At 46.0% G+C, this 22,989-nt stretch overlaps 1 protein-coding gene across 1 annotated transcript; it reads left to right on the top strand.

Annotated features, from left to right (window-relative positions):
• The first annotated feature begins 15,333 nt into the window (after positions 1-15,333).
• Positions 15,334-17,149, top strand: LOC109746679 (anthocyanin 3'-O-beta-glucosyltransferase). Its single transcript, XM_073498310.1, has one exon. It carries the CDS (start codon positions 15,489-15,491, stop codon positions 16,959-16,961), a length of 1,473 nt encoding a protein of 490 aa, XP_073354411.1. The 5' UTR covers positions 15,334-15,488; the 3' UTR covers positions 16,962-17,149.
• The last annotated feature ends 5,840 nt before the right edge of the window (positions 17,150-22,989 follow it).

Here is a 22,989-nt window from a genome sequence, read left to right as displayed (position 1 = left end):
AGATCGATCTACGGATCGCGAGGACGTGCCTCGACACGCAACGTCGGCTACCTATTCGGACGTGACAAGTCTAGTCATGCCCGGGCCGAAGACCGTAGACGGACTCCATCCGAGCTACGTCGCGACGTGGCCCAATATAGAGGCGCCGCACACCCACTCTACTTCACTGATGAAGTAATGGAGCATGAATTCCCAGAAGGGTTTAAACCCGTGAATATCGAATCATACGATGGAACAACTGACCACACAGTGTGGATCAAGGATTTTCTTCTCCATATCCATATGGCCCGCGGAGATGACCTCCACGCCATCAAATACATCCCATTAAAACTTAAAGGATCAGCTCGGTATTGGTTAAACAGTGTGCCGAAAAACTCTATTGGCAGCTGGGAGGACTTGGAAGACGCCTTCCACGACAACTTCCAAGGTACATATGTCTGGCCACCAGATGCCGATGACTTAAGTCACATCGTCCAGCAGGCCGGAGAGTCAGCCAGGAAGCTCTGGACTAGGTTCTTAGTTAAAAAGAACCAAATCATAGACTGTCCGGACGCGGAAGCCCTAGCGGCCTTCAAACACAGTGTCCGGGACGAGTGGCTCGCCCGCCACCTCGGTCAGGAAAAACCAAAATCCATGTCAACCCTTACCGCCCTGATGACCCGCTTTTGAGCGGGAGAAGACAGCTGGCTCGCTTGTAGAAGCAACAGCGCCAGCGATCCGGGCACCTCCGAAGTTTGAGACGGCAATGGAAAACCACGACGCAATAAAGACAAACGTGGTAATACTAATGAGGGAACGCACGACACAGCGGTCAACGCCGGATTCAGCGGCCACAAACCGGGTCAACGGAAAAAGCCATTTACGGCAAATAGAGACGGACCATCTAATTTAGATAAGATATTGGATAGGCCATGCCAGATTCACGGCCATCCCAATAAACCAGCTAATCACACCAATAGAAGCTGTTGGGTCTTCAAATAGGCTGGCAACTTAACTGCCGAACACAAGGGGAAGAGGCCGCCCGATGACAACGACTACGAAGAGACTCGCTAACCAAACACCGGGGGTCAGAAGCAATTTCCCCCCGAAGTAAAAAACAGTGAACATGGTATACGTGACACACAACTCTAAAGGGAAGCTGGAAAAGCACTCCCTCCGGACTGAGGATCATACTACGGCAACCTCAGCCGAAGTACAAAGCAGTCTTATTAAACCGCATACCTTGTCGGCCATTAAGCCACCGATCTCCATTCAACAGGATCGATCAATTCCGGAGCGAGACTAGCAGTTCGGCTTCCGCCATCCACCTCATATACCTGCACAATCTGCATCGCGCATACATAACTATGCACTTAAGATACCCTGGGCATCGGCGGAAGCACAATACGGACGAGCTTGCAAGTACTCCCATAACCTCTGTTTCTTTTCTAACTACTATTTCTTTTTCATTATTCTTTTACCACAGGTGACGCAAAGGCTGGTCATCTCATGGACTCCATCGGAGTTTGGGTTCGTATACTCACCCAAAGGCTATTCCCTTCAAGGAGTCCTTTCACCGAGGATAGGCGGCGCAGACGTGCGACAGGAGGTCCAAAATGAGTTTTTGTAGACCGCACTCTCTATTTCGAGCCTGTAAACTGCCTTTTTCCTCCGCCTTCGACCCCTGGCATGTCAAAAAGCCGGGGTTGCGGCTTTGTTATCTACAAAATAATGATTGGCATGTCACTCAGGTCCCAATCCGCATCCAGCATTCGCTTTTTTCTAAAAGAATTGAATTTGGCTCCTGTGGTTGTTTCACACATACACCTCGGCATAACTTGCCAGGGGCTCGGTATGGGAACAAATGAGTTGCCGACAAGTCCGAACAACTTTGTAGCATACTTCGGCATCGCGAGTTTGGCCTTATATGCATCACCTCCGAATCATGTCTTGGGTCAATAGTTGGGTTGCCCGGCTCCTGTGCTTGCTACCTTACTTTCTGCTCTATCGGCTAGGGTAGTAAAGGGAGAACTACTGCGATTGTGCTTCCGGTTCATCTGGTCAAGCACCTCAGTAGAGAAAGCCGAAAACTGACTGTCATGATGCGGCGAGAGCTGGTCAACCACTCGATGACTTACTGGAATCTTTCGTGATTCCCTCCGTATTATCCGAAGGACCTTTTTCTTCAGGTCATACATGTAACGCACCGTATTGGAATAAGCCGTATACATACCAGGGGCTATATCGTAGTCCCACCATAAAACTCCTATGGCTAAGTGAAAGTGTTAATGCCCTATAGTCCGATTACCTAGTTCACCGCATTGACACCTCCTTAATGGACCAAGACGTTGGGTTAAGAGTGATCAAATGCTTTTCCGAACACCCCCATACTTTATACGAGGGGGCTGAAGCCGACGACTGGAAAACTTTCAGATTAATACAAGAACGGCCACACAGGAGGAACAAAAGTTTTAGGCGAAACTACAAAAATAGCCTTATTATAATATTGTCTTTTACAAAATTCCATACACTTCACTCGAATATTATGTCTTTCGAGCATTGACCCTCTATCAAGCGGGCAGCCTCTAAGACATCCTCGAAATAATACTCTGGTGCGTGGTGGTCCTTGCCCTTGGGTGGACTCTTCGCTGCAACATTGATGGCCTTCATCTTCGTCTAGTATGTCTTAGCACGGGCAAAGGCCATCCGTGCACCTTCAATGCACATTGATCGCTTAACCGCGTCAATACGCGGCACCGCGTCAGCAAGTCGCCGCACCAAACCAAAATAACTATCCGGAATTGGCTCGGTCGGCCACAGCCGGACCACGACGTCCTTTATGGCAACGCCGGTTATCCGGTGGAGCTCGGCCCATTGGGTCATCTGTTCGTTCAGCAACAGTGGGCGCTTGGACGCACCGAATTGTGACTAGAAAAGCTTCTCTGTTGCATACCCTTCTTGCGCTTGGTAAAATTGCGCTGCATCGGAAGCACTCTTCGGCAAATCCAATAAAGCGTCTGGAGAACTCCACACTTGGTTAAGCAGGGCATAATTCGGATCGCCGAACTTAGTTTGTAATAAAAATGGCTTACCAACCGCGATCTCCCCAGCTTGTCGGATCTCCTCCCGGGCCGCTCTAGATTCGGACCGCGCTTCTTTCGCCTCTCGTAAGGCCTTGTCAAGATCAGCCATTTTGGCTTTATTATCCTACTCGAGGAATTCACAGCGGCTAGCAGCATCCTTTAGCTCACGCGCCATCGTTGATATTATCTCCTCACATTGGCGCCGAGCAGCCTGTTCGGCCTTTAACTCGGCAGATGCCTTCTCGGCAGCCGCATTACCAATCCGGGCCTACTCCTTGGCCCGGGCCAGCTCAGCCCGAAGGATCTCGACTGCGGCGGCACCATCTGCATTAATGCATACCTCAATATACAATATTTCGCGCCATGCTTACCTTACAAAGCACGCGCTTGTAAGGACTGCCCCAATACCTTGCGACTCGTCAAGACGCTTGTTGATAAGCATAAGGTCATCTTCCACCACATCAAGCTTCCGCTCCAGATCGGCAACTTCTGTAGTCCGGGCGGATGACAGGGAAGTGACAGCCTGCGTTTCAATTCATCATATTATTTCCTGGACATATCTTTTTTGATCCTCCGATCGCCTCCCTCGGGAAGCCAATTCTCAGGGGCTACTGCCTATACACAGGTGCAGTTTGTGAATAAACACAATCAAAAATTCTACAGTACAAACCTCGAAGCCTCTTAGCAGGCTCGTGCAGGCTTCATTTAATCCGCTTTTCGCGGACAGAACCTTTTCAACCACCGTACCCATCAAGGTACGATGCTCCTCCGAGACGGACACCCGTCGCAGTATGTTCGTCAATATATCCGGCGCTTCTGGACTTCCGGAAGCTGTTGTAGGAGTTTGGCCTCCCTTCAAAGGCATCCATTTATCCGTCCCTAGAGTCGTCTCCGGCTGTAAGCCGGACAGTCCGGGGCCTTTATCATTGGCCCCCGGACTCTGGGCTACCGAAGTATTACCTTCAGGTGGTGTCTTCGCCACCCCTCGCACCACTTGTTGATCAGGAGAGACCCTCCGCGACGACACCTCAAGGTCGTCCGCCCTATTGGACGAGGAGACCGGTGGAGGTGTCTCGCTTTCCATCATCTCTGGGAGAAGGTCCCCCGAGGAAGAGGATTGCTGAAGACTGTTTGCCGAGCTGCAAAGAAACATATATTCTAAATGTTACCTCGGCCGCAAGAAAGGAACGGGATATGTTTAAAACGCCCTTGTTCAGTTACGGTTTGCCTGAAGGCTTGTCCTCTCTATGGGACCGAGCGATGACGTCGTCCTCCAAGCCCGAGCCACCCAACTGGGGCATCTTGCCTCGCTTAGGAGCCGTTTCCTCCCAACCTTCGGAGGCGGCCCATTTCTTACCATGGGGAGAAGAGATGTTGACTTCTCCCTTGTCTTCGGACAATGGAATTTCGATTCCCCCGGACACAATGACTGATATACCCTCGAGTGGGAGACCGCCTTTGGCCCTCCCGCTTCCCGTCTTGTCCTCCTCTACAGGCATCTGGTATGGTGCCGGGGCCAGCATCCTTGTTAGTACAGGATCCGCTGAGTCTTCGGGGAGGGGGGCTGAACACCTAATCTGCTCCGCGTTCTTTATCCAGCCCTGGAAGTAGTTTGCTCGGTAACATATTACGGCATATTAAACTACAAAGTGTTCGGGAGTTGAGCGCTTACCGAGGTATCCGGATGGTTGCAGTCGAGGCCAATGTCCTCGGTGGTGTCCGGCCACTGTTTTCGTTTCCCGAAAAACAACTTCCACATCCCTTTGTGCGTAGTACCGAAGAAGTGTTGGAGGGTCCGTGATCCTTCCGGATTAAACTCCCACATGCGGAGAGGTATACGCTGGCATGGCAGGGCCCGGCGGACTAGCATTACTTGAATCACGTTGACAAGATCGATGTCCTTCTCAAGAAGGGTTCGGATGCGGCTCTGTACGTAGAGTCTGCACTTCATCAACTGATCCCCAGTCCAGCCCCTTATTAATCCATGATGCAATCTGTAAGGGAGGACCAGAATGGAACGCAGGTATAGCCGCCCACTTGGTACCGCGGGGTTCCGTGATGTAAAACCACTCTCGCTGCCATTGGTTGGAAGTTTCGGTGAAAGAGCCTTTTGGCCAGGGAATATTGGTAAGCTTGGTCACTACAGCACCGCCGCGCTCCGCCGGTTTCCCTTCGGTCCCCTTCGGCTTCACACTAAAGGTCTTGAGCCATAAGCTGAAGTGTGGGGGAATTCGAAGGAAGGCCTCACACGTGATGATAAACGCCAAGACGTGGAGGAAAGAATATGGGGCTAGATCGTGAAAATCTAGTCCGTAATAAAACATGAGACCCCGGACGAAGGGGTGAAGAGCGAACCCTAGCCCTCGGAGGAAGTGAGAGATGAATACGACCCTCTTGCCGGATATGGGAGTCGGAATAACCTGTCCTTGAGCAGGAAGCCTGTGGGGGATCTCCGCGGTCAAGTATCTGGCCGCCCAAAGCTTCGCAATGTCCTCTTCTGTAACAGAGGAGGCCTCCCATCAGCCCTGTGGGCTGGGTCCGGACATGATTGGGAAGCTTGAAGCAATGAAGTTGGACCATGGGTGCTAGAACTCGAGGTTGGAAAGGATGAGGAGAGGCTTGGCGTAAAAAGAGACGGCGCTTGGCACCTTTATAAAGGCGACGGGTATCGAACGCCTCCTCCTAAACCTGAAAACCTGCCTATCCCTAAGGAATCTCTCCAGTGGAACGGTTGGGTTACCCACGCTCGCATTAATGAGAATCCCACGATAAGGGAGACACGATCACTGCTTCGATGAGACGTGCCAATAAAAACCATGCCTCGAAGCATGGAACGACGGGACAAGAAATGGTTTGAAATAATGACCGGACGAGCATGATGTCATGTTACAAAAAGTTGTCAGCAGATTGGACTCGTAAAATATTATACTCTCTGCGGTTGTGTGAGGTACTTATGTTGCAGATCCGTACACGTTCGTCCGAAGACTATCCTGGAGTATGCGGAAAGGGGAACCCGCCTTGCAATGCCGAAGACAATCTGCGCGCCGGACACCTCGTCATTGAAGCCTGGTTCATGGGCTACTGAGGGAGTCCTGGATTAATGGGTCCTCGGGCGTCCGGCCTGTTAGCCATGGGCCGGACTGATGGGCTGTGAAGATACGAAGACCGAAGACTCCACCCGTGTCCGGATGGGACTCTCCTTGGCGTGGAAGGCAAGCTTGGCGATCAAATATGAAGATTCCTTTCTCTGTAACCGACCTCATGTAACCCTAGATCTCTCCGGTGTCTATATAAACAGGAGGGCTAGGTCTGTAGAGGCCAATCCTCATAACCATAGTCATACAGGCTGGACTTCTAGGGTTTTAGCAATTACGATCTCAAGTTAGATCAACTCTTGTAATACTCATATTCATCAAGATCAATCAAGCAGGAAGTAGGGTATTACCTCCATAGAGAGGGCCCGAACCTGGGTAAACATTGTGTCCCCTGTCTCCTATTACCATCGACCTTAGACGCACAGTTCGGGATCCCCCTACCCGAGATCCGCCAGTTTTGACACCGACAATCACCTAGATAGATCTTGCGTGTTCATAGGAAAATCTTCGAAATTAGTGTGTTCCCCAACACTAGAGAGGCTAGCCATGGCGGAAAGATGAGAGTGCGTATAATCCATGGACTCAACATTAGTCATAAAGAACTCGCATATTTATTGCAAAAATCTATTAGTCATCGAAACAAAGTACTACGCAGATGCTCATAGGGGGATACATTGGTAGGAAAAGACCATCGCTCGTCCCCGACCGCCACTCATAAGGAAGACAATCAATAAATAAATCATGCTCCGACTTCATCACATAATGGTTCACCATATGTGCATGCTACGGGACTCACAAATTTTAACACGAGTATTTCTTAAATTCACAACTACTCACTAGCATGACTCTAATATCACCATCTTCATATCTCAAAACAATCATAAGGAATCAAACTTCTCATAGTATTCAATGCGCTTTATATGAAAGTTTTTATTATATCCCTCTTGGATGCCTATCATATTAGGACTAATTTTATAACCCAAGCAAATTACCAATGTGAAGTATGAGAGTTCATCAATTTCTATAAAATAAAACCACCGCCGTGCTCTAAAAAGATATAAGTGAAGCACTAGAGCAATTTTGCCTAGCTCAAAAGATATAAGTGAAGCACATAGAGCATTCTAATAAATCATGATTCATGCGTGTATCTCCAAAAGGTGTGTACAGCAAGGATGATTGTGGCAAGCTAAAAAGCAAAGACTCAAATCATACAAGATGCTCCAATCAAAACACATATCATGTGGTGAATAAAAATATAGCCTCAAGTAAAGTTACCGATAGACGAAGACGAAAGAGGGGATGCCTCCCCGGGGCATCCCCAAGCTTAGGCTCTTTGGCCTCCTTGAATATTACCTTGGGGTGCCTTGGGCATCCCCAAGCTTAGGTTCTTGCCACTGCTTATTCCATAGTTCATCAAATCCTTACCCAAAACTTGAAAACTTCACAACACAAAACTCCAACAGAAAATCTCGTAAGCTCCGTTAGTATAAGAAAATAAATCACCACTTTTGGTACTATTGTGGACTCACTCTTTATTTATATTGGTGTAATATCTACTGTATTCCAACTTTTACATGGTTCATACCCCGTGATACTAGCCATAGATTCATCGAAATAAGCAAACAACACGCGAAAAACAGAATCTGTCAAAAACAAAACAGTCTGTAGCAATCTGGATATTTAGAATATTTCTGCAACTCCAAACAACCTTAGAAATTAGAAAGTCCTACGAAATTTGTTTATTAATCTTCTGCAAAAAGAATCAACTAAAAAGCACGTTTATGTGATTTATGAAAATTATTTTCGTGCGCGCAAAAGTTTTTATTTTTCAGCAAGATCAAATCAACTATCACCGTAGGCTATCCCAAAGGTCTTACTTGGCACAAACACTAATTAAAACACAAAACCACATCTAACCAGAGGCTAGATGAAAAATTTATTGCTAAACATAACCTAAAAAGCAAAAATAAAAATAAAATTGGGTTGCCTCCCAACAAGCGCTATTATTTAACGCCCTTAGCTAGGCATAAAACACGAATAGATCTAAGTATTATCATCTTTGGCATGTAATTCCTCAATCTCACACCTATAACCCTTAGGGTTTTTTTTAATTTGTTAATGATCAAACTCTTAGGCAAGAAATCAAGAAATTCACTTGTAGCAATTGGTTCCTTAATAATATTGAAAAAATTGGGGTGAACACTTATTGATTTCAGATCTTCATTTTCCTTACTAGAAGATTCACCCTTATTCTTAGGAACATAAATAAACTTGGCAATTTTCGTAGGAGGAAGATTTCGAGTAGTTTTAACGGAGGAAAAAGCGGAACCCAAATTGGCAATAATATCTTCTAGTTTGGCAATTCTAGTAGAATCTTGATCTATCTTTTCATTAACTAAGGGTTCCTTTCCCTAAGATTCTTTAGAGTAACTCCTACCTTAGATCCATATTGAATAATCTGATTATGAATCTTTTTATCCAAATTTTCAATCGACTCTACGGTAGCAATTTTATTTTCAATAATATCCAATCTCCGCATTACATGTTCCAAGGTTAAAACAGTTCCATTAACCGAAAGAGGTGGTGGGCCTAGCAAATCTATCATGGCATTGTAAGAATCGAAAGTATGGCTCCCCAAGAAATTCCCCCCCAGTAATGGTATCTAGAACATATCTATTCCAAGGAGTAACGCCTACATAAAAATTGCGGAGAAGAACGGAAGTAGATTGTTTCCGAGTAGATCTATTTTGAGCATTACAACTTCTATACCGAGCATCTTTTAAATTCTCTCCCTCCTTTTGTTTAAAGTTGAGACCCTCATTATCGGGAGTGCTAACAAGGATGGGAGGACTAGCCATAGGAGAGAGAGAAAGGCAAACGAAGAAGATGAACAAAAGAAGAGCGAAGAAAAGGCAAATCTTTTCGAAAATCATTTTAGAAGTGGGGGAGAGGAAAACGAGAGGCGAATGGCGAATAATGTAATGCGAGGGATGAGAGTTTATGTTGGGTACTTGGTGTGTCTTGGCTTGGCGTAGATCTCCCCGGCGACGTCGCCAGAAAACCTTCTTGCTACCTCTTGAGCTTGCATTGGTTTTTCCCTTGAAGAGGAAAGGGTGATGCAGCAAAGTAGAGTAAGTATTTCCCTTAACTTTTGAGAACCAAGGTATCAATCCAGTAGGAGATCATGCGACAAGCCACCGAATACCTGCACAAACAAACACCAACTTGCACCCAACATGATAAAGGGGTTGTCAATCCCTTCACGGTTATTAGCAAAGTGAGATCTGATATAGATGGATAAACGGCAAAGTAATAATTTTGGTATTTTTGGTTTATGGAACGGAAAGTAAAAGATTGCGAAGAAAGTAAATAGGAAACTAAGATTGTAGATCGAAAACTTGTATGATGGAAAATAGAAGATTATATTATGGAAAATAGACTCGGGGGCCATAGGTTTCACTAGAGGCTTCTCTCAAGATAGAAATAATTACGGTGGGTGAACAAATTACTACCGAGCAATTGATAGAAAAGTGCAAAGTTATGATGATATCTAAGGCAATGATCATGAATATAGGCATCACGTCCATATCAAGTAGACCGAAACGATTCTGCATCTACTACTATTACTCCACACATCGACCGCTATCCAGCATGCATCTAGAGTGTTAAGTTCATAAGAACAGAGTAATGCATTATGCAAGATGACATGATGTAGAGGAATTAACTCAAACAATATGATGAAAACCCCATCTTTTTATCCTCGATGGCAACAATACAATGCGTGCCTTGCTGCCCCTACTGTCACTGGGAAAGGACACCGCAAGATTGAACCCAAAGCTAAGCACTTCTCCCATTGCAAGAAAAACCAATCTAGTTGGACAAACCAAATCGATAGTTTGAAGAGACTTGCAAAGATATCAAATCATGCATATAAGAATTCATAGAAGATTCAAATAATATTCATAGATAAGCTGATCATAAATCCACAATTCATCAGATCTCGGCAAACACACCACGAAAGAGTATTACATCGAATAGATCTCCAAGAACATCGCGGAGAACTTTGTATTGAGAATCAAAGAGAGAGAAGAAGCCATCTAGCTACTAGGTATGGACCCGTTGGTCTGTGGTAAACTACTCACGCTTCATCGGAGAGGCAATGGTGTTGATGTAGAAGCCCTCCATGATCGAATCCCCCTCCGGCAGGATGCCGGAAAAGGCCCCTAGACGGGATCTCATGGGTACAGAAGGTTGCGGCGGTGGAAAAGTGGTTTCGTGGCTCCCCTGGATGTTTTTGGGGATAAGAGTATATATAGGAGGAAGATCTAGGTCAGGGGGTCACCGAGGGGCTCACAAGGTCGGGGGTACGCCCTCCACCCTTGTGGCCACCTCGTGGCTCTTCTGACTTGCATTCCAAGTCTCCTGGGTGTCTTCAGGTCCAAGAAAAATCATCGCGAAAGTTTTATTCCGTTTAGACTCCGTTTGGTATTCCTTTTCCGCGAAACTCTAAAACAAGGAAAAAAACAGAAACTGGCACTGGGCTCTAGGTTAATAGGTTGGTCCCAAAAATCATATAAAATAGCATATTAATGCATATAAAACATCCAAAACAGATAATATAATAGCATGGAACAATCAAAAATTATAGATACGTTGGCACGGTAAATAGATCGTCCGTTATTATGTGATGTACAAGCATCAGGCCACTTGTCAATTTTGCTATTCGTAAGTTTGGCCCGCGACTAACCTGGGACCAGCCATACCAGTGGCGAGTAGGCCGAGTTGTCTGCCTTTGCTATTTGAGCATATTATGAATGTGCATGTTTGCCACTTGGTATAACTCCATCTATAAGTAGCTTCCCAATAGTGCTTCTTTTGATATAGTTCGACAACTTCTTTGGAAATGAAAAACTAGCGGTCATGGTTTCTATCGGGTAGTGGGATGCTGCACATTTTGTTTGGTGATGTGTGCGTACACATACCAGATACGAAGTATTCCACTCATTTTGCTTTAACACATGTGATTTCCTTTTTTTTCTGGGCCCAATCACTGTTTGGCAGCAAGAATTTATTGCACTCGACATATTTTATTCTTTTAGCCCAAGATCACCCATCCATACTTTATTTGATTCCACACTCCGCAACACTTTACACTTTTGAACCAACGATCCGTTTTTCAATCCGTTTGCAGATTTGGGTTCATTCATGACAATTAAATCTTTTAAACATAATTTCGTACATGGTTTGAACAAATTCAAATTTGAATATTGATGCAATAATGAAACTTATAGGACCCCGATAAATCCCGAACGTTCGGATTTTAAGCATGTCATTCCGAACGTTTTTTCATGGCAACTTTAGTTGATGCACGGTGGCAAGTTTAGTTGTTAAGACATGGCAACTTTGTCCCAGTTTATTTTTTTTTGTCAGAAAATTGCCATGTTTGCCACCTCGCGTGAACTAAAATTGCCATAAAAATGTTCGGTTGCCATGCTTAAAAACCGAAAGTTCAGGATTTATCATTTCCGAACTTATATGATACTCCCTCCATCCACATATATAGGGGCTAATACGTCTTTCGAGGTAGCCTTGGACCAATGATAAATTATTAATACATGAGATGTATGATATAAAAATTATATCATCACAAACTCCTTTCACATACGAATTCGAGGGTATGCTTTGTGTGACATGCATGTCATATAATATTATGCTAACCCAAAGTAATGGAGCGTCCTATATATGTGGATGGAGGGAGTATACCTGATGGTACATTAATGAAACCGGAGTGAACCAATAATGAAAACATGCAAAAAAAACATAATGGAAGTTATATCAAATCAGAGATGAAACATTAATGATGTATAGAATGGAACAATGACAAAAAACATGCAAAAGAGAAAGCATGAATGAATGATGAAAACATGTAAAATAGTCGTGCCACAGAAACGAAATCGTATAGGAAAATATGAAAATAACACCTTTAGAACACAGTCAAATCTTACAAGATAATTTAACAAAATGACATGAAACATATTTCAACACTCCAAAAATAGAAACGAAATCTGAATGAATTAGTACCAATTTCCGGAATGAAAAAGCAATGAAAACATGCAACGGAAAAATAATTTGAATTTTGAAAAATTCAACCGTGTCCAAATTGATCTTTTTTTGAAGATTTAAATATCGTGAGTACTAATATCCAAACGGTTTGTCAATCGGATATTTTGTTCAGATAGAATTATATGTAATCAGACTGAAAATCATGGGTGGGTGGGTGGGATTACCTTTTTTAAACATACCCGCTAGTCACTCTCGTGAGGCCTCCTCGCTAGCTGTCCCACACGTCACAAAGATGGGTAAAAAAGTTAGCTGGATTGAAGAAGACAAAAGATAGTGTCATGTATTTGTGTCAGGTAACGTATGATATATTGCCATAATAGAGCAATACATGCACACATCCCCAACCAAAATGTAAGGTATTCCACTACCGGATAGTAACCGGTGCCGTCAGAAAAAACGATGTCCAACTTCTTGGCTTCAGATTCAAAGTCTTGCTGGCTTCGATGAAGTGGAGTTCCGGTCTGGACATCGAGCATGGCCCATGGCACGTTGTCGATGTGTGCAAGAGAAAGATGTCGTTGGCTTCTGCAATACTACTTTCTATTTTCTTTTCGAGTTGCCTTAGACTATCCATAATGAATGTAATATAGGTGATAACGTCACTTGTCGGTGGATGACCCCAGGTATGCCCAAGACGGTGAACGACCCTTCAAAACATCGGGGCGGCCAGCGCCCCTTGGTCCGGTTGCCCGGCTGCTCCGGCCGGCTCCCTGCCCGGCTGCTCCAGCCGGCCTGCTACGCGGAGTCAATCGCGGCGTCACATCCAACCTGACACGGACAAGACGGTCATACCGCGGCCATACTATGACCACTATTGCTGATAAAGCATACATTATTCACTCATCATACGCAACTTCATGTATAATGCTACTTGTCCCTAGACACTAATATATAAAATGACCCAAAGAGACACTCTCTCAGAAAAAAAGTTTACAGTATACTTGGCCAATGGGACAAGCACTCACGGGCATACATGCCCAAGCACTCACGGCCACAAGGCGCCATGCCACACACGACTCACTTGGCCAAAAGCCACAAAGGCTCCAACGCCACACACTCACGTACAAGTAGATGAGCATGTAGCTCCTCCAGGAGCACTCTGTACTGTTATATACACTGCATATATCATCAGACATGTAAGAGTAGGGGTGTTACCTCTTTGTGAGGACCCCGAATCTAAGTAAACCACCGCGTGTTGTTTCCCCAATCCCATCTTCGGATCTTCACTGCAGCCTTGCCCTCACCTCAAGCCACCCCGTGGCATCCGTCGTGACGCGACCCATCTCGCGAGAACACCACGACACATATCGGGGTAAAATAGATGATGTGATAAATAATTAATGAAGAAAGAGAGGCATGTGGTAACATAGCTAGTGACTCATAGTATGAGTAACATCGCAAATACCAAGGCAAAATAAGTCTACAAGCTAATAAATGAAGTATTGCATGACACCACACATATGTTACTCCCCACTATAAAAATATTAACATAGACTAGTAACATGTTTAACATATGTATGTTACTACCAGTCTAAATTACTACCCATTGCGGCTGAAATATGCATGAGAGCATGGTTAATAGTATAGCCAACATCCGGCTATATGAAGTTGCCACATCATTTAGAGCCAACCTAATAGCCTGCTAGTACAGTAGTTAGTCATACTAGTATAGTATACCATTAATATGTGGCCCCATTTTTTGTCTTTGAAGTTAGTGCTAGAGCCAACTACAAGTTTACAGCCCGCTTTTATTCTCTCTCCTTTAACTAAGCACAAATATTATAGTTAAATTTTTATAGCCTGTTTATGTCACATTATTGTACTTGCTGTGAGAAGGCGATGCTCTAACTCGCGGGCGGCCCACTGCAGGGTTTTGATTAGAGTGCCTTCCCCACTCCTCACCTGAAATCACGGGGTGGAGAGATTAGATGTGCACTAGCAATTGGATGGGCCGGCATGCATGGATGTGCTGACTAGCCGTTTCGCTGCGCGTACGACTGCATCCACTTGACGGGCCCCAACGAAAAAGGTTGGTCGGCTGAGTACTTCGCGTTGGACGAATCGCTCGCTACAATGCGCCCGCGTGGAAAAGTCTTTTTTGCATGAGAATGTCACTAGAATCAGTATGATGAAGTCATTAGTGACATAAGCATGCAGACACGTCAAACTTTTTGTATACCCCCATGTGTTCTCGATGGGAACCCAGGGAGGAAGGAACTAAAATAAAGATTTGCAGAGGTAAATGCATGCAACATCCATGGTCTTGGCACAGACAACTTTTTATGTCGGGCATCTGAACCCTACATGTAGGATTTTGTTTTTGATGGAATTCCGAATGGATCGATGGAAAACCAAGATAGTTAAGGCTAATTTTGCACACATTTGCATTACAAATATTTATTCGTTCATGGTTTCAGGTGTGCCAAAAATGTGGAAACGCCCAAAATCTACAAACTGCAGTACTCTATATGAGTATTTCATCCAAAAGCTTCCTAACATGTGCCGTTTTCCGGCCACACAAAAATAGGTGTTTACGTCTGTAGATACGCTGATGGTTTGTCTACATATATCGTCCAAGCTTATCGAATGATGCATATAATTAATTAAATTTCCATTTGATGACGATCTTTGAAGAAAATGACAGTGGCACTTTTTAAGCCACAATAACAGTGAACATTGCTGTATATGCTTTGCGGTATGAAAATGAATTGTCGCGATGGATGTTTTTTCCACATCAGTTATGTTTGCTTGGGGAACATTGTCATGATAGAGAGTGATTTTTCCTTCGATGAGAGAAACAGACAGTGACTGATTTAATTTGTACTAAAAAAGATCATTATGGTACATCCGAACAATTGCAGATTGAGTGGATTTGTCAACGTTGTAGCATATCCATCACAAAAGGGGTTCAAACCCTCATGCCAAGATACCAAAATCTTGAACGTCACTCCAAAGTCCAAACGCTTCGCTTCTGGAAGACGGAGATCACCAAGCCTGAAGCCACTTCTCCCGCCCCCCTTCCTCGTTGGTTCCATCAGACAAACGAGAGCCCAAACTTTTACGTATGACTTTATAAATAGTCCTCTACACGGCTCTTGTCTTAATCGCACCGAAACTTTGCGTCTGATCTGCATTTGTACTCGATCTCCTCCTCCACGTCGGCCGCAGTACTCTTCGTCGGTCACGGGACGCGGCTAGCTCACCAGCCATGGCTGTCCACGACGAGCCGCTGCACATCCTCTTCTTCCCGTTCCTGGCCTCCGGCCACCTCATTCCGATCGCCGACATGGCCGCACTCTTCGCCGGCCGCGGCGTCAGGTGTACCATCCTCACCACGCCCGTCAACGCCGCCATCATCCGCTCCGCCGTCGACCGCGCCAACGACGCCTTCGCCGGCGCCGGTTCCCCGGCCATCGACATCGCCGTCGTGCCTTTCCCCGACGTCGGGCTCCCGCCGGGCGTCGAGAACGGCACGGCCCTCAAGTCCCAGGACGACCGCGACAAGTTCTACCACGCGGTCAGGCTTCTCCGGGAGCCCTTCGACCGGTTCCTGGCCAACCACCGCACCGACGCCGTCGTTTCCGACAGCTTCTTCCAGTGGTCCGTCGACGCCGCCGCGGAGCGCGGCGTCCCGCGGATCGCGTTCCTCGGCAGCAGCATGTTCGCGCGCGCCTGCAGCGATAGCATGCTGCGGCACAACCCGCTGGAGAACGCCCCCGACGACCCCGACGCCCTCGTTTTGCTGCCGGAGCTGCCGCACCGCGTCGAGCTGAGGCGGAGCCAGATGATGGACCCGCCGAAGATGCCGTGGCACTGGGAGTTCTTTAATAGCATGAACGCCGCCGACCAGAGGAGCTTCGGCGAGGTGTTCAACAGCTTCCACGACCTCGAGCCGGACTATGTCGAGCACTTCCAAAAGACGCTCGGCCGGCGCGTGTGGCTCGTCGGGCCGGTGGCGCTCGCCAGCAAGGACATGGCTGTGAGAGGCACCGACGTGCCCTCGCCGGACGCGGGCAGCTGTCTCCGGTGGCTGGACGCCAAGCCGTCCGGCTCGGTGGTGTACGTCTCCTTCGGCACACTGACCAAGTTCGCACCCGCGGAGATGCACCAGCTCGCCCGCGCCCTCGACCTCTCCGGCGTTAACTTCGTGTGGGTGATCGGCGCCGCCGCAGGCCAAGACTCTTCGGAGTGGATGCCCGAAGGCTTTGCCGACCTGATCGCGAGCGGCGACCGCGGCTTCATGGTCCGTGGCTGGGCGCCTCAGATGCTGGTCCTGAGCCACCCCGCCCTCGGCGGGTTCGTGACGCACTGCGGCTGGAACTCGGTGCTGGAGGCCGTGACCGCCGGCGTGCCGATGGTGACGTGGCCGCGGTACGCGGACCAGTTCAACAACGAGAAGCTCGTGGTGGAGCTGCTCAAGGTGGGCGTCAGCATCGGCGCCAAGGACTACGCGTCAGGCATCCAGGCCCACGAGGTGATCGCCGGCGAGGTGATCGCCGAGTCCATTCAGAGGTTGATGGAGGGCGACGACATCCAGAAGAAGGCCAAGGACCTCGGTCTAAAGGCAAGGAGCGCGGTGGAGAAGGGAGGATCCTCGTACGATGACGTGGGCCGGCTGATGGACGTGCTGACGGCCCGCCGGAGCTCCGTCAAGATTGGAGAAGACATCCAGGCCAGCTGATTGGTATTGGTCCGACGCAGTGGCAGAGCTTGGCTGACATAACAAGGGGTAAACATGCAAATTATAAAAGTATGGAGGTGCCAAATGAGAATAGTTTCTTCCATCTATACACAGCTGTGTTTCGGGCAGCTTTGGCGTTCCTTTTGGCTGATTAAGATCATGGTTAATATTATAGCCAACATTCGGCTTCGTCTCTGCTACGCCGACATGTTCTCCGGTGTTGATGGGAAGCCGGTGGAGTCATGCACAGGAGTTCTCGGGCCGGCATTGGTCACCCGTGCGGTGGCCGCGGCGGCTGGCGAGAGATTTGGTGGCCCGGCACTCGGGTGGTGGTTTGTGGCGGCAGATCTGGTGATTCTCCCTCGACTTCATCGATCGGAGGTGCCGGAGCTTGAGCCGAGGATTTGCACGGGGACGTTCCTTGGTCGACGTGCCACAGCGGTTACGCCTCACCGTTCACGATGGAGCTCATCTTCGACTCAGAAAGCCGTCTCTGGCAATGGTGTGCCCTTGGTTTAGGGCTTGGTGGTTTCCGGTGTCTTCCGTTGTTGTTCGGCTCGACGGCGGCAGCGGCTGGTGTTGGCTCTTTCTGCGTTAAGGCCCCCTGGGACCGGATTGTACTTTCTCTTTCTTTGGGGTCTTTTTGCATTTATGTTGGCACACCTGCGGTCTCGCGGCGATGTTGCGTATGTGCTATGTTTGTAACCTCTGCTGGTTAAGAAATATGCAGCTATCCTAAAAAACCCGGCTATATGGAGTTGTCATGTCACATATAGTCAATCTAATAGCCAACATGTGTAGTAGCTAGTTGCTAAGTAGCACTACTTTGTTAATGCATGGTCCACCGTACACTCTCACAATGTTTCTTGGAACCCGTGTTGTAGCTGGTTGTTAATCTATAGCCCGCTTCCCTTCTCTATTCTCTTCTCTCATCCAACTCAACACATATATAATTGTTTAAACCTTATAGCCCGCTGATTTTACCTTATTATACTTGCTCTAATGGTCCCTAAATCCAATGGCGATCTTTGCCACGACAGCCATGACCCACGGCGTCTTGTTTTTCTTTGGAAAACAAGCTGCCTTTATTATTGGACGCTGATAATGTTGGGAACGTAACATGCAATTTCAAAAAAATTCCTACGCTCACGAAAGATCTATCTAGGAGATGCATAGCAATGAGAGGGGGAGAGTGTGTCCACGTACCCTCGTAGACCAAAAGTGGAATCGTTAGATTAACGCGGTTGATGTAGTCGAACGTCTTCGCGATTCAACCGATCAAGTACCGAACGTACGACACCTCCGAGTTCAGCACACGTTCAGCTCGATGACGTCCCTCGAACTCTTGATCCAGCAAAGTGTCGAGGGAGAGTTTCGTCAGCACGACGGTGTGGTGACGGTGATGGTGAAGTGATCCGCGCAGGGCTTCGCCTAAGCACTACGTGAATATGACCGGAGGCGTAAACTGTGGAGGGGGCGCCGCACACGGCTAACAATTGTTGGTGTGTGTTCTAGGCGCCCCTCCCCATGTATATATAGGTGGGAGGGGGAGGGGAGCAGCCTTGGGGCACCCCAAGTAGGAGGAATCCTACTTGGGGCCTCCTCCAATTCGGCCTCCCCCTTTCCTTATCTCCGGAGGGGGGAAGGAAAGAGGGGAGAGGGGAAAGGAAGGGGGAATCCTATTCCCTCTATTTCCTTTCCTCCTCCCCTTTTCCTTTCTCCACTTAGATCTGCCCATATGGGGGCGCACTAGCCCACTAGGGGCTGGTTTGTCCCACCCTTGGCCCAATAAGGCCCATATCTTTGCCGGGGGGTGCCCGGAACCCCTTCCGGTGACCCGATACGTACCCGGTACCCCCAGAACACTTCCGGTGTCCGAATACTATCGTCCTATATATGAATCTTTACCTCTCGACCATTTTGAGACTCCTCGTCATGTCTGTGATCTCATCCGGGACTCCGAACAACATTCGGTCACCAAATCACATAACACATATAATACAAAATCGTCATCGAACGTTAAGCGTGCGGACCCTACGGGTTCGAGAACTATGTAGACATGACCGAGACACCTCTCCGGTCAATAACCAACAGCGGAACCTAGATGCTCATATTGGTTCCCACATATTCTATGAAGATCTTTATCGGTCGTACCGTAATGACAACATACGTTATTCTCCTTGTCATCGCTATGTTACTTGCCCAAGATTCGATCGTCGGTATCTTCATACCTAGTTCAATCTCGTTACCGGCAAGTCTTTTTACTCGTTCCATAATGCATCATCCCGCAACTAACTCATTAGTCACATTGATTGCAAGGCTTATTATGATGTGCATTACCGAGAGGGCCCAGGGATACCTCTCCGATACTCAGAGTAACAAATCCTAATCTTGATCTATGTCGACCCAACAAACACCTTTAGAGATACCTATAGAGCATCTTTATAATCACCCAGTTACGTTGTGACGTTTGATAGCACACAAGGCATTCCTCGGTATCCGGGGGTTGCATAATCTCATAGTCAAAGGAATATGTATATGACATGAAGAAAGCTAACGGATGGGTCTTGTCCATCACATCATTCTCCTAATGATGTGATCCCGTTCATCAAATGACAACACATGTCTATGGTTAGGAAACTTAACCATCTTTGATTAACGAGCTAGTCTAGTAGAGGCTTACTAGGGATACGGTGTTTTGTCTATGTATCCACACATGTATCAAGTTTCCTGTTAATACAGTTCTAGCATGAATAATAAACATTTATCATGATATAAGGAAATATAAAATAACAACTTTATTATTGCCTCTACGGCATATTTCCTTCAGATAAGTACCACACGTTCGGTCTGGGCACCTCTTAGACCAAACGATTGTTCAGTACGAGGGGATCGATCCCCCGAACGGGTTTGTTCGGTAGGGGGAATCCACAGCCCGAATGCCTCCCTCACGCCAGGTCTTTTCCGTGTAATAAACAAAAAAAGAACAAAAAGCCTGCTAATAACGAATTAAATGAAAAAGCCCAGATTTTGGTTTTTTTCCTATGTCAGAAAAGCCCAGATTTTGGGTTTTTTTGTGACAAATAAAAGCCTATTTTTTGCTCAGCTGTGAAAAAATGGCATCAGCTTTAATAGCATAAAAAATGAAAATTCCAAAATAAAATTGCCATTCAAGTTTGACCAAACTATTTATAATTTGCCATGATATATTTTTTACAATGGCAAGGTTTATAAAAACATATTTGATTCCCTAATGAAAGCATGGCAAATGTGCCATGACAAAAAATCAAATTGCCATGGCAAAATATATGTTCGGAAAATGACATGGCGATTTTCCATGTGTGTCCAACACCAAACATCGCCGTGGAAATTTTGAAAAACACAATGCATGTGTGTCCAGGATCAATTTTGCCATGGCGAACTTCAGAAACACCATGCATGTGTGTCCATGAAAGTTGCACAAACAAAAAAGATTGATCAAGTTAGCACAAAACCTATCCAAATCATGGAAAAAATGCCATGGGAGAAAAAAAACTAAAGTGGATCACAATTTTGCATGGCAAAAAATCATCAGTAGTTGATGTTGTGTTGTTATAAACTTTTCCAGAATTGCCATGGCAACAATATTATGGCAAAGAAATAGAATAAATAAAAATAAACATTACATGAACTATATTTGCCCATCTATGTGAAGAAAAAATTTCCATGACAATAAAAGGTAAAATTGCCATGGAAGTTTAATTAAAATTTTCATGTTTTTAATGAGGAATTTCCTGTGTGTGAGAAAGACACAAAAATTTGAAAATGAAGTATGAAAACAAGAAAATTGTCGTGGTAGGTTCGTATCAAAAATTGCCATGGCAGATTCATATCAAGAATTGCCGTGTTTTGTTTGAGGAAATTGCTGTGTGTGAGAAAAAACACAAAGAGTTGAAAATCACGCATGAACAAGAAATTTCCATGGCAGATTCGTATCAAAACTTGCCATGGTAGATTCATATCAACACTTGCCACGGTGAAATTCATGTAAACTAAATTTGCCATTATTTGTAAACTAAATTTTCCATGATCAATAAACTAAATTTGCCATGGTTAAGTAAGAGAAAAACATATAGATTGCCATGGGAGTGTTGCAAAAAATTCCTAAATTTTCCATGTTTAGAATACAAAAAATGTTGTGGATTTACCGTGTGAATTTAGAAAATATTTCTAAGTTTTCCATGGGTAGAAAAAAATTGACATGTGAACATTACAGGAAAAAAAATTAAAATAGCCATTTGACAAGTTTTAAATATTGTCATGTGAACATTCCCCATGTATTTTCCCATGGTCTAATTACTAAATTTGCCATGGTATAATTAAATTATTTGCCATGTTTGAGAAATTGCCATAGTGCTAAATTTGTATGGCCACCTCTAAAATAGTTTACATGTGAGAACATTTATACAATTTGCCATGGATAATTTAAAAGCAAAGTGCTATGAGTTTGCCATGGGCAAATATAAGAATCAATACGATGAAGTTCCCTAAAAAAGAATCAATATGATGAAGTCACTAGTGATGTAAGCAAGCAAAAAAGTCAAACATTTTGTGTATCCTCCATGTGTTCTCCATCGGAACCAAGGGAGGAAGGAACTAAAATAAAGATTTATGTAGATAAATGTTATACACCATCTATGGTCTTGGCATAGATAACTTTATGTTGGGCATGTGGATGCCTCAAACTACTTTTTGTTATGGGCCATCCAAAACAATAAGGTACGCATCATGGGCGCCTCCTCGCGCTACCCACATCATCACGCCCGCACTGTTTGTGGTGGCGAATGGTGAGAGAACTTTGCGCTGGTCAATAGACAAGCTGGGCGTGTCCACGTCAGACAAGGTAGAGACAAAAACGCGTTCGCTTCATCCAAAAGAAAGACCGAGGAGCCTCTGCCACTCCACCCCCACACGCAATCTCTCCTCGGCCTCTTCCTCCGGGCAGCGAAGGGCGGGGTAGGATGGGCATCCAAATCTCCGCCGGATCCGGCAACGCCGGTGAGTAACCAACCAGTTTCCCAATCCTTCTTCCCCTCATCTCTTGATCTGTCTTCATGCCCATCTAGCGGAGGCCCGGGGAGTGGCGGCGGTGACCAGGCCTGGTGTTGACGGGATGATGAAGTGGTCGGAGGCGCTGCATCGGTGGCCAATCAGTCTGCAACGACAGCAAGACGACGGAGATCGGGTACCAACGGTGCTAAAGGTGCGCCGCCTTCCCCATACCCCCTTCCTCGCCCTCCATCCTCGACTGCCCGTGGTCTCCTTCCTGTCCCAGCCTCGACCACGTCATCCCTGCCGGTGAGTCCGGCCTCTGCGGCAGCAGCCCCCTGGCCGCCAGTTTGTGGAACGGGAATGTCCATTTGTTCTTCCAACACTAACAGAGGTTCCCTGTTTTTTCACTCCATTGGAAAGTCTGGCCACACCATTTACTTGTCTAGGCGTGCGGAGATATTCTTCCTTCTCTTGTGTTTATATGATTGGATATTTGCAGATGCCCAAATGTTTTTACAAAACCCATGACGATGGGATGGTTTCGGCAATGAAGTTGACTTGCAACCCAGATTTATTTATTTTTCATTCCCATCTGTTGACGGGTCTTTTGCGTAGTGGATTACTGTTGTTGTTAACCTTGCATAGTTAATTGCATTTCAAAGAACAATTCAAATGCTCAAAACGACTGGCATGGGGCTTGGCGGTACAGTCCCTGACCTTCCAGTCAGGCAAATCATTCAACACTAGATTTACATTGTCCTTGATCTTAGGATATTTTAATCATACATTCATGTCATATGGTGTTCAGAGAAACTGACAAACATATCTCTGCTGAATAAAATAAGTGAATTTGTGAATTGGAGGATATATTCTCACCTTCTTAGTGCTCACATCCTATTCCCTTTCATTTGAATGCTACTTAACCAGCTTCCATTGCCAGCAAATGAAACTGTCTCTTGAGCATTAGACTATTTTAGGCCATTACATAGTGTTAAAT

The sequence above is a fragment of the Aegilops tauschii genome, chromosome 5, assembly GCF_002575655.3.
Source record: "Aegilops tauschii subsp. strangulata cultivar AL8/78 chromosome 5, Aet v6.0, whole genome shotgun sequence".
Taxonomy (NCBI): Eukaryota; Viridiplantae; Streptophyta; class Magnoliopsida; order Poales; family Poaceae; genus Aegilops; species Aegilops tauschii.
Note: the sequence above shows the minus strand (reverse complement) of the source record. Positions and strands in the feature narration are given on the sequence as shown.

Excerpts from the sequence above, each read along its gene's own strand:
- LOC109746679 (XM_073498310.1), top strand. The coding sequence starts at position 15,489 with ATGGCTGTCCACGACGAGCCGCTGCACATCCTCTTCTTCCCGTTCCTG.